Genomic DNA, 12,693 nt, shown 5'->3' on the forward strand with positions numbered 1-12,693 from the left:
ACGAATAAAGAGAAGGTGCCGAGTTCGTGCGAGATTTACCATCCTCATTATTTTCAATTACGAAGCTTTCTCGGCCTTGCTCGGAGCAATCTCAAGATTGGATCGTCGTGTTAGAAAAAGAAGAAAAAAAGGGAGCATAAAAAAAAAGAAAAAGAAATAGAAAAAGAAAGATGAGTGCGATAGACTCTCAAGCGTCGACATTAGGCCCTTATATGAAAGTTATGTGCCAACACATGAGAGAACACTTTAAGCTTTTGCTTTAACTTACTAATCTCTCTCCCTCTCTCTCTTTTTATTTTTCTTTTTATTTTTTATTCTATCTCTTGTACTCCACCCCTCTCTCTCTCTCTCTCTGTTTGTTCTTCTTTTTTATTTTTTTTCTTCTATTTCTTGTACCTTTCTCTCTCTCTCTCTCTCTCTCTCTCTCTCTCTCTCTCTCTCTCTCTCTCTCTCTCCTTCTCCTTCTCTTTCTCTGTATTTTTTAGTATTTATGTGTCAACATGATCGAGCTCTTGAAGTCATCAACACTAGAAGCACCAGCCTCGGGCTGTTTCAGAGGATGTCGTATGTTTGCGGTTGCTCACATTCCCTAGAAAATGCAAAGCTCTGTCCCCAACGGATAACACTTGACGATCTCATGAGAGAAATTTCAACACGGCAAATATTGCGTTACGTTCACGCCTTATGACTTGGCTCACTGATGATGTATCTATGTATCTATGTATGTAGTATGTAGTATGTATATACATACTTACGTTGAATATAACTCGTTCCGAGATGACGATTCCTTTCCGGTCTACTGCTTTTGAAAATTTTATTGACGTATCGATTTAAGAAACCGAGAGGGGGAAGAGAGAGAGAGAGAGAGAGGATAATAATAATAATAATATAAAAAAATAGATTTTATTCAAAGAGAAATATTAAGATTACATATAATACGATTTCAATCTAAATTTTTCGAGATTAAAAAATATATAGTACGGTTAATAAATAATGAAATATGATATAATGTGTTATTGTTTAATTTAGAAGAAATGAAAGAGTGAAATTTCAACTTTTTATTTATCTTGAAAATAATTATGTTTTCTCGAAGTTTCAATTCGAAAAAGTAGGCAATTACTCGTTAAAGAAAATTTTTCGCAAGATTGGAAATAAAGTTGTAAAGAACTCTGAGGGTAAGAGTTGCAAGAAAAAAAAAGAAAAAGAGAAAAAGAAGGAAAGAGAGAAAGAAAGAGAAATTAATTATTTACAAACACGATCTTTCTCTGTTCCTTCAAAGGTCGCTTTCCTAGAAAAACGTGACGTCGAGAAAAATAAAATAAGAAGGAAAGCTTATTTCGAAGTGGAAGCAAACGAATTTGAGTAGCTGGTTGATGCTATAACAATGATTATCGAATGTTGTCCGTCGAATAACAAAGGATTCCTTGTTGCTTTTTCATTCTAAAGATCTTGGCTTTCGCCCTCGGCACAAGATCGTTTAACGATCCTATCATTTACGTAAACGAGTTTGTTCCTGGCTCATATTATAGTCGTTAAATGAATAAACAATTCTAGTCTTGATCGATGAGGCTATCTTGAAATATCATTGTTGAAAATTTCTCTATTTTCAATAACTCAATTTTTATTTGTGTTTAGAAAAAAAAATAAAATAAGATAATGTTAAGCCATGTATATATACATACATATTATATAATATAATAATGATATAATATAATTAACTTTTTAGTATATGTGTATGTGAGTGGATACGTGCTAAAACATTAAATTGTTACACTAATATATTATATTATACTGTACCAATTTATATTTACTCTAAAGAATGGAAAATTATTGTAATGTAATAAACTAATATACCGACATAATGTAAAGTATAATAATATGCTATAAATTCTTACAATAAGATTAGTTATTATATATAATATATAATAACTTTTATTAAATGACATAACATAAACATGAATTATCGAGCATTTAACTATCTAAAGCTTACATTCTTAAATTCTTAGAATAATGTATGTAATAACTAATATATTAAATTAGTTATTAATATAATATATAAAACCTTTAATTAAATGACATAACATAAACATGAATTATCGAGCATTTAACTATCTAAAGCTTACATTCTTAAATTCTTACACTTTAAACATTACATCTTAAATTCTTAGAATAATGTATATAATAACTAATATATTAAATTAGTTATTATATACAATATATAATAACTTTTATTTAATATTAGACATAACATAAACATGAATTATCGAGCATTTAACTTTCTAAACTTTTTTTCATATTCAGATTTATGCCAATTTTTTTACTTACTTATCTCTACAAATTTTTATAATAATAATAATAATAATAATAATAATAATAATAATAATAATAATAATAATAATCGTTTATCAACTTATCTGTTACAGATGACATAGAATGGGTTGGGTGGTGCTAGGGCGGTGTGCGGGTGGTGGCGGCCGCCTCTCGTCCATCCTCTCGCTGTCTCTCACCTCCCTCGCAAGTTCCCTCATCTTTACCATCCTCTGTATCCTCACACTCGCCCTCACTCTTGCCAGTCTCGTGCGTGCCGAGAACAACATGTACGTATCAAAAAATATATATCTTCTTTCGTCTTTTTTCTCGTCTTGATCGATCTTATTTTCTCGATCATTTATAAGATAAATTCAAAACACGTTAGATATCATTGAAACTAGAAATTTCGATCAAATTTCATTCTTTTGAAATTGTAAATGATTGAAAAAATAAAATAAGACGAGTGAAAAAAAAATAGGATTGTTGTATTCTATATACATATATAATGTACATAAATATATGTATTTATGTATGTATGTATATTATTATTTGCTTTAGAAGGGCTCGAAGATGTTATTACTGTAATGGCTCGATCAGTTTCTTAACAAATTATGTTCACTAATAATGTAACAAAATTAATCATATTTATTTTTATTTAATATTGAAATATCTTTTTAGCATGATCGAATTAGCTTTCAATCGTGTCATTAAAACGATAACGGCTGGCTATCGAATGTATTTGGACACTTCTTTATCTTTCATTTTTCTTTTCTTTTTTTTTTTTTATTTTATTTTACCTGTTTTCATTAATTAAATAAACAGAAATTTTGGAGAAAGTTGCAATCGATGCCAATCGTAATAATTATCGTCTGTCCTTCCGCCAGCAGATTGTTTCTTATATACTTGTTCCAAAAATTTTCTTCAATTCTGCAGCTGCAACTGATATTTTTTAAAAATGCATATCGAACATCTTTTGTAGAGAGTATTATTATTTACAGCGTGGGATAACAAATTTAATCACGTTGAATATCTCCGTTATTTTGATAGATATGAGGAAACTGCATTAACAAAAGTCGTATGATTCTAAGAGGATCATAATATGGTGATAATACTTTTGTTGTATGTGAACGCATAAAAGATATATGAAGGTCAATTGTATTTGTTAAATATATGAAAAAGTATCATGTTTTGGATTGCGTTAGTCTATACAATACTTCTCTATTAAAAAAAAATATTAATTCGTATATGTCAAGAAGTAATTAGTCAATGAAATATTTATAAGCTCTTATTCTGCGCTTATTTTGCGTATTTCTTTCAAGTCTCTAAAATTTTTGATTCCAAAGATAATCCCATATAAATGGAAGATATTGCTATTAATAATGTAGATAAAGCATTATTTCTTTGGTAAAAAAAGTAATTTGTTTATTAATATTTTATTAATTTATTTAATTTTCTAATTCAGTCGTAATCTGAAGTTTTGGTTGGCAAAATAAAAGTAAATTTAGTTCGTAAGTATTTGTTTATAAAAATTGTTTATAACAGCTTGTTAATTAATTATTAACAATGTATTGAAAACATAGATAAAATTTTATCCTTCAAAATGGTTTTCGAATCAAGTCTCTATGACTTTTAATTCCATAGAAGATATTTCCATGTAAACGTAGAATGTGATTATTGACAATATATGATATTGTTTATTCGATTAAGAACAAATTATTTGTTTATTAATTTAGTTAACTTTATAAATCGATTGCGATCAGAATTTCCTTTTTTGATGAAAATAAGATGAACTTAACTCGTATGAATTTGTTTATAAAAATTGTTTATAACAATTTGTTAATTAATTATTAACAATGCGTTGAAAAAATCGAGAAAATTCTGTCTTTTAAAATAATATTCGAATCAAATCTCTACGACTGTTAATTCCGGAGATATTTCGGTGCGAATGCAAGACGTTTATATTAACCCACTGACCTATATAATTTCATTAAATTGACTCAACGACACACTGACCTATATAAATTCCACAAATTTGAATGACACAGCTGGATAAATCACTACTACTATATTATTACTACGAATAGCTGTAGTATAAGAATTATGAATGAAAATCTTTCGAAGATAATAACTTTGGATCGAAAAATCGTAGAGACTTGAAAAAAAATTTTACAAGTGTAATTTATTCTTTATTTATTCAAATATTGCAATAATATTGATATAATAAAATCGATTTTGTTAATAATTTTTTAAATCAAACTTTTCTTTCTTTTCTTTTTTTTTTATATTCACGTATGTAATAAAGATATAATTACAATGAAATGATTATAATTTTTATTTTTAATACAATTCTTACTATAATTGTTTAAATTTTATTTGGTTTATTTAAAATAACGAATAAAAGATTTGATAATAATCGCCAATATACGAGATTGAAAAATCGAAAATACGAAAAATTCTTTTTTCCTTACTATTAACTTACCATTATTCTTAACATTTGATTTTTAATATTTAAATAAAAATATCTTTGAAATTAATAATTCTTCGGCAAAACATAGTTTAATATTTGTTTATAGAGAATATCGAGTTGCTTTCGTTCACTTGTGTATATCTTTCATATATTTATCTGCAAGAGAATGATTATCGTCATATTATAGTTCCCTCTATATTATAAAACTTTACTAAACAAACTTTCTCCATATCTTTGAAAAAAAAAAAGAAAAAATGTAAGGTAATCAAAGTTATTATCCCATTCTGTACATACGTAGCAAGTAAATGATCTAGTGATTGTGATATAGTCACGATCGAAGAGAAACAGATTATGATACTCTAGCGTGTTATAAAAATTATATTTGTTCGATCAACATATTATATATATATATACATATATACATATGTATGAGATATTTTGCTCAAGACGCCGTGTAGATGCTATATACATATTATATGCGTTTAGAGAGCAATGTTTTTTCTTATTCGATCGGTAGCTCCTGGTATTATTACTATTATTATTATTATTAACATTATTATTATATATTATATAATATATACAGTTCGAACGAATGTGTTTGTAGGTATGTTACATATAGATAAGTTATAAGAACAATATAGACAATTACTATAATTGCTAACAAAAGAGGACCTCGAATAGTCAATTTCTAATTTTAATTGCTTTAAAAAATAAGCGACAAATAAACAAGGGAAAAGAAAGAAAAGAAAAAATGGAAACGATCGAAGAGTCCAGATATATGGGAAACTTAGTAAGTAGTAAAGATACACGCATGATCGGACAATATAAAATACATTAAACTTCGTGTTCCTATACCGATTTCTTTCAACGACATCTTTCACGTTCATTAAAGTGCATGAAATAATGGAGGAAAGTTAAATCGCGTTTAGAGTTAACTATATCGGCCATTATAAAAATATATAAGCTTGCAAAAAAAAGTTCGAAAAGATACGTGAGTAGTATAGAAAGAAGTTTCTCGGGCAACTTTCGATTTCTCTCGAACTACTTTGAGGTCCTCCGTTAAAAGAAAGCAGAAGGGAGAAAAAGAGAGAGAGAGAGAGAGAGAGAGAGAGAAAGAAAGAAAGAAAGAGAGAAAGAAAGAGAGAAAGAAAGAGAGAGAGAGAGAGAGAAAGAAAGAGAGCGAGAGAGAGAGATAGAGATAGTACAAAAATTTCTGTTTCGAGGAAAATCATCAGGTTCGAGCGCAAGAGGATGAACTAAAAAAAAAAAAATCTTCTCCCGGTCCGAAGATATCTCGTCGCGGGGCCCACTTTTTATAATTAAAAAAAAAAAAATGAAAAAATGAAAGAAAAAGAAAAGAACAAAAAAAAACCAGTTAGAGGTTATCATCTTGTACATATAGTGAGTTGTGTTGCAGCTTCGAGGAGGGCAAATCGGACAAGGAGATTCTGGACGATCTGCTGCAGACGGCGCGATACGACAAGCGGCTTCTGCCCCCGGTCCAAGGTACACTGAGGCCCCCGCCCCACACCCGCCAAGACGACTACACCCCTGACCTCGTACCCAATGACCCCGACCATCCAGAGCACCTCGAACATCACCGGCACCGCTACCACCACACAGCACCACACAACCACAGCTCACTGCTCACCCCTCGTCGAAAGGGTACTCTCTATATAAGATCGACCCATTGATATTTGATAATAATAATGTTGATAATGATGACAATGATGATGATGATTATGATGATGATGGTGATGAAAAGCGATGAGATAAACGATCGAAGATAAACGACAGAGTTAGAGACAAAGGAATCAAATCTGAGAGAATTTCTATATGTGTGGGGAAGAGAAAGAGAGAGAGAGAGAATGCTTCTAGGTTGCGTGTAATGTGTGTGTGTGTGTATGTGATAATAGGAAATAAGTGAATGGATAGAGATAGAGAGAATCAAGTTCGTTCAGTAGAGAAAGTCTATGAGAGGTCAGCCGAATCGGAGAGACTACGTCCGACCTTTGACGGACCTTATTCACTGCGACTCGCACGAGTTATACACGATGAAAGAGAATTTCCTTGATCGTTTTATCCTTTGCCCTCTGACTCCTATATAAATCGATATTTTCTCAAAGTACATTATGTAGGTATATCGTCAGATTCATCTAATTCCTTATTAACACAATGAATGGAACGTTGAATGATTTATTTAAAATATTTTTGATATCTATTTCGTGATATTTAGAAAATTAAAAGTATAATGAATCTCTAATGAATCTAGAAAGGAAAAGAAAAGTAGAAAATAAAGGAAGGAAGAAAACGAACATGAAAAGTATCGCGTTGAATTTTCTTTTATATGTTCTATTTACAAAACGAAATTATTGAAATTATTAGACGGAAAGTTCGACGTGTTAATTATGTTAAAATAAAAAGGAAAGAAAAACAAAGAGTGATATATAAAATTATTATAATTGAAATTTCAAAGAAATGATTTAATTTAATGAACTTTTCTCTTTCTTACCTTTGCCATTTAATTATTAAACAAAGGGTTTCTTCCTCTTTAATGTATTCCGTTATAAACGAGTTAATTTCGGGCAACAAGGACGAGCCGTCGTCGTTATTATGCTATGTTCATCGAGTCTCTTTCATCGATCGACAAAGAGTATCACGTAGGAAATACCTACTATAGCAAAGCTATTCGCGTTATAAACGGAAAAGCTCGTTTTAGCGCGATGGAAAAGCACCAAACGCATCGACGCATTATTTCACGAGAGTTCAGCGTATAGTTAGTAGGTGAATATGCGCGCTTCGTTTTCATGATAGCTTTTATCGTTTCACTTTTCCATTCGACGAGCATTCCAACGAGAAAATAATTAATAGTACAATGTATCATTACAATAATTTAATTGAAAATTATTATCGTTAAATTTCCGTTAAGTACATTTATTAACAGATAAATTAACTCTGAATGTAAAGCTTCTTTGTTTATTATATTATTACAAATAACGTGAGTATCGAACGTTACCCTTAAACTTAATATCAAGGAAATTCTTTTTTCTTTTCTTTCTGTTTTTTTATTTTTATATAAGTAGTCGTGGTGTGCAAATTATATGTATGTGTGTGTATATATACATATTTAATTAATTGGTAAATGTATGATAGAACTGATAGCAATATCATATTATTATTATTATTATTATTATTATTATTATCATTTCAAAAGTAAAGAAGAAAAAAAAGGAAAATAGATGAAAATGTATGCACAAAATTACTGAAAAGTTTACCATCGTATCTATCTTTTTTTTTGGTTTTTTACACGTCCAACAAAGTATACTATCAATGAAATATGAAATAAGACTCTAATAAAAGGAGATGACGAATTTATTCCGATTAGGCTGCACTCGACTTCGACTTTATGTCTAAGATTTGAACGAGCTTCTCGCTAGGGAAAGAGCTTTTATCAGATATCCTTTGGCAAATGGAAACAACTGTGATAAGAGGACATATTGCTACCAGCAACAGCAGCCAGCAGCAGCAACAGCAACAACAGCAGCAACAGCAGCAGCAGCTTGTAGCTATCGCTCGTAGAAAAAGCTCCGGAGACTTATTAGGCACTCTGCGAATTAGTTGTTTCCTTTCGAGCACTTCAGCTTCTTCGACACTCTCGCAGTATCTCGATTTTCTCGAAACGATAGCTGTTTTAACAACGGCACTCTGCTTTCTCGGTAGGAAAGGCTTCTTTTCTTTCTTTCCTTCTCGTTTTTTTTTTATCCTTTTTTCTTTCTTATCTCTACGCCATTGAAAGCTGATTGTGAAGCTGGCAAATTTGTGCTATTTCGAAATTCAATATTTCTGATAACAGCTGTGCTCGATATTCTCTTTAACAACTTTGCTCGCTCATGAAATTGCTTATTCTTCTTCCTCCACCATTACGTCTATCACTTTTTCTTTTATTAGATAATATCTTTGATAAGAGTTTCGAGCTTTTAAACATTTCCTTCAAGTCGATTCAATTTTATTAAAAAATATAAATGTGTGTATATATATATATATATATATACGTATATATATATACGTATATATATATATATATGTATGTATATATGTATATATAGTAATAACAATATTTCTTCGTGCAGAAATGATATAGCGATTTGATATTGAAATTTTCCAGGTATTATGAAATATTGTAATTATACGGAGAATAAATTAAGGGATGGTAAGACGAATTTTGAAGGAGGGAGAGGAACGTTATATAGTATGGATCTCAAGCTCGATTTTATGAACTTTAACTGAGAGAAAGAGAAAGAGAAAGAGAAAAAGAATGTGTGTGAGAAGGAAAGAGAGAAAAAAATTGAATGAAAAAACGAGAGAGAAAGATAGCAAATAAGTGAGAGCTAGAAAGAGGAGGCTTTTCTTTCTTCTTCGATAACTTTCCTCGACATAGTCTGACACAAAGCCGACTCTTGGCGTCTACATCGGCAAGTTGATTAATCGTGAGAGAAGAAAATTACAAGAAGAGAGAGAGAGAGAGAGAGAGTTCGTGGCTACATCATTAAGCCGTAAACTTATTCCGTGACACGGAGCCCAAGGCTTTTCTCATATTTCTATCGTTTTCTCTCTCTAACTACATGTAAATATAAATAATGTATGCATACATTTGTGTGTCTACTCACGTACATCAATGAGAGTCGCGATCCCTTTTTATAATCATCGAAGTGAAGTCACGTGCTATGCGATCTTAACGAAGATATTAAGATGCTTCGTTAATTGCTTCTTTCTTTCTTTCTTTCTTTCTTTCTCTCTTTCTTTCTTTCTTTCTTTCTTTCTTTTTTCATTATTTGTATTTTTTCGTTTTCTCTGGTTTTCTTTTTTTCTCTTCTTTCTTTCTTTTCTTTTTTTTTCCCTCGACTCTCGTTTCGTTAACTCTATTTAAAGAGACCTCTTTTGATTTGTAAGAAAAAAGAATAAAAATATCGTGATAACTTAACGGATTAGATTTGAATAAAATATAACATACGATGTCTTTTCCGTATTTGAAAGAGAATCTTTTATCATAAATTTATAGTCAAACTTATAAATGATCTTCAAATTTCTATTCGTAGTAAGTAACAATAAAGTTAGGAAAGAACATTCTGAGACATGATGTAGGTATATGACTTTTTCTTATTTCGTATTCTTTTCTTTTCTTTTTCTTCTTCCTTTTTTTTATAACTTTATATTCCTTATTTGTGGTACCAACGAAGTTAGCAAGGAAAATTCTAAGGCATCATATGTGTGTATTTGTGATTGTATATATATATATAACTATATACACATATATATATATATATACATACATATACGATTTCGAAGTAACACGTTCGATTCGAGAAGAAAGAAAAAGAAAGAAAAAAATAGAAAGAAAGAAAGAAAGAAAAGCATATCTCACGAGGGAAGAATAAAAGTAGTGCATATCTAGTGTTATTGATCCGATAGAAAACGAATTCAAAATTCTCTCCGATCTTTCGAATAAAATGTGTTTGTAGGTTTGTGTATGTGTGTCTTTGTGTGTGAGAGAGAGGAAGAGAGAGAGAAAAAAAGAAAGAATGGAAAATATTGAAGAGTTCTTGCCAAATCCGTAGATATCGTGGGCGTGCATCTGTAAGCAGTATGGCAGCCTGGCTACAACCGGCTAAATAGATTCGTGCCAACGTTATTCGCAAGGCAATGGATGCCAGAAGTGACACGCATATACTAGAATCATGTATCGCTCCACTTCGTCTATTCACCTAACTTTTTCGATCTATCGTCGTATCGAACAGTCCTCTCGATCTCTTACCTCAAAATTATTCGTCTTATTCTTGAAAACATTTGTTGTTTTTTCTTATTACAAAATAACTTTCATCCACTTCGATCGATCATGATCTGACTTCGATGATCTGACTTCGATTTGTTTAGTTTGATTCGATTTAATTTGATTTCGTTTTTACGAATTGAGTGACAGTGATCATTTGGTGAATTTAGAATTACGAGAGTGTTCAAAGAAAAAAAAAAAAAAAAGAGAGGAATGTGAACGTGTGGACGATCCTGTCGTTTAATATTTATCTTTTTTTTCTTTTCGATGTGTACGAAAAGAAATGAAATGATATCAAGCGATGAGTATTTTTATTGAATTATGAAGTGATCGTTGATTGGTTGAACATTTTCGAGCAAACCGTAATGATTTTTCGTAAATTCATTTTGGAATGTTCGAGAATCGTTTATTGCTCGTAAAATGAGTAGAAAAACTATAAAAGAAGAGTTTCTTCTAGAATACTGAAAGAGATTTGGCGTCGTAAAAAATAATGTTAGCCAAAGTTCGATTTAGGTAATGTGCATAAAATTCTTTGATCTAAAACGTGAGGGTCGTAAGAATGAGTGCAACGACGAGGATAAAAACTCTTTCAAGTGAAAAAAAAGAAAGGGTCATAAGTAATAAAGAAGTAAGGATGGGACGTGGGCAAAGGTTGTATGGTGTTTCGGCGACTGGTACCAACCCCCGCCCTACCCCTCGATCGCGATCACTGAAAACACACTCGATACTCGAACGCTGTATACAACCACCCCCCTTTTGCAACACTTTTCCTCCCCATCACACTTTCAATCGTTTCACGAATCACCGGCCCGACCACTCCAAGGCCGTATATACAGAGAGAATCATACTGATATCTGTTTGATAAAGATGCTTAGAGAGTAAAGAAAAGAAAGTAAAATAAAATATTTAAAAAGTAAATAAATAAATAAATAAATAAAACTAAATAAATAAATAAATAAATCGATCAAAAAATACAAGAAAAAAAAAGTAGAGTCTCCGAAATTATACCTAAGGTAAAAAAAAAAACAAAACAAAACAAAACAAACCAAACCAAATTAAATAAATTTAGAGAATAGAAAAAAAAAAGTATAACAATACAAAATAAACTAAACTAATATAAAATAAAGGGCAAAAGCAACGAAAAAAAAAATTGGAGAGAAACAATTGAAAATAAAATAGAAGCAAACAAAAAAACATAACAAAAAGAAGGTATAATAAAAAGGATGAGACGTGGGCAAGGGCTGTTGGGTGTTACAGATGCGGATTTCTGCTGTGGAATGCAATGGCCTGGTGACACCACCGGCCTGACAAACCGGTCGTCGACCTTCTCTAACGACCCCAAGAACCAGAACAAGAACCAGAACAATATCCACTACACGCCGCACCAACACCTTCGCACTCACCTTCGCGGTCCGTCCTTCAGCTTTTGCTTCGTAACCTCGTCTATATAGAAATAATAATGACGGTTGTCTCGGTTTTAGCCAAGCTAACTTCTTCTTCTTCTTCTTCTTCTTCTTCTTCTACTACTACTACTACTACTACTACTACTACTACTACTACTACTACTACTACTACTACTGCTACTACTACTATTACTATTACTATTACTATTACTATTACTACTACTACTGTTATATTATTATTACTACTTACTACTACTTACTACTACTTACTACTATTATTACTTTGGTCGGCTAGCTCATTCGGTATCCTAGTTGGCCTGACACGATTCCCACTTAATTATCGTGCTTCTGTCGCCCGCGGACTTCCGCGTCTTAACGGATATAATTACCGCCTAGCTTCGTGATAATTAGAGAGATTCGTTGTCGTTGTCTAACCTCTTGACACCACCGGGATACTTACCACTTTTACGTTATGATAACGAGTGAGAATAGACGAATTTCGTTTTACGAATTTATCGGTCTATCTGTCTTACTTATTAAACGATCTTTTTTATAAATTATTTTACGAATTCCGTTTAATGAATATATTTTATTGGATTTACCAAAAGATAAAAAGAAAGGGGTAGAAAAAAAAAGTAGAAGTGATCTTGTAAAAGAGATTAGATCTTATCGTTTAGTTCATAAAA

General features: G+C 31.1%; 1 protein-coding gene across 18 annotated transcripts in view; it reads left to right on the forward strand.

Moving 5' to 3' along the window:
• The window catches only part of LOC127065664 (glutamate-gated chloride channel), a 99,941-nt gene that overhangs the window by 48,812 nt on the left and 38,436 nt on the right, over nt 1–12,693 (forward strand). For 12 of the 18 annotated variants that reach the window (XM_050998345.1, XM_050998346.1, XM_050998348.1 and 9 more), the window contains 3 exons: nt 2,424–2,597; nt 6,195–6,283; nt 11,862–12,014. In XM_050998345.1, coding sequence (XP_050854302.1) covers nt 2,434–2,597; nt 6,195–6,283; nt 11,862–12,014 — 406 coding nt within the window. In that variant the 5' untranslated portion in view covers nt 2,424–2,433. The remainder of the gene's footprint in view (nt 1–2,423; nt 2,598–6,194; nt 6,284–11,861; nt 12,015–12,693) is intronic. The other 6 variants (XM_050998354.1, XM_050998356.1, XM_050998357.1 and 3 more) reach the window with 1 other exon arrangement.

The sequence above is a fragment of the Vespula vulgaris genome, chromosome 8 (assembly GCF_905475345.1).
Source record: "Vespula vulgaris chromosome 8, iyVesVulg1.1, whole genome shotgun sequence".
NCBI lineage: Eukaryota > Metazoa > Arthropoda > Insecta > Hymenoptera > Vespidae > Vespula > Vespula vulgaris.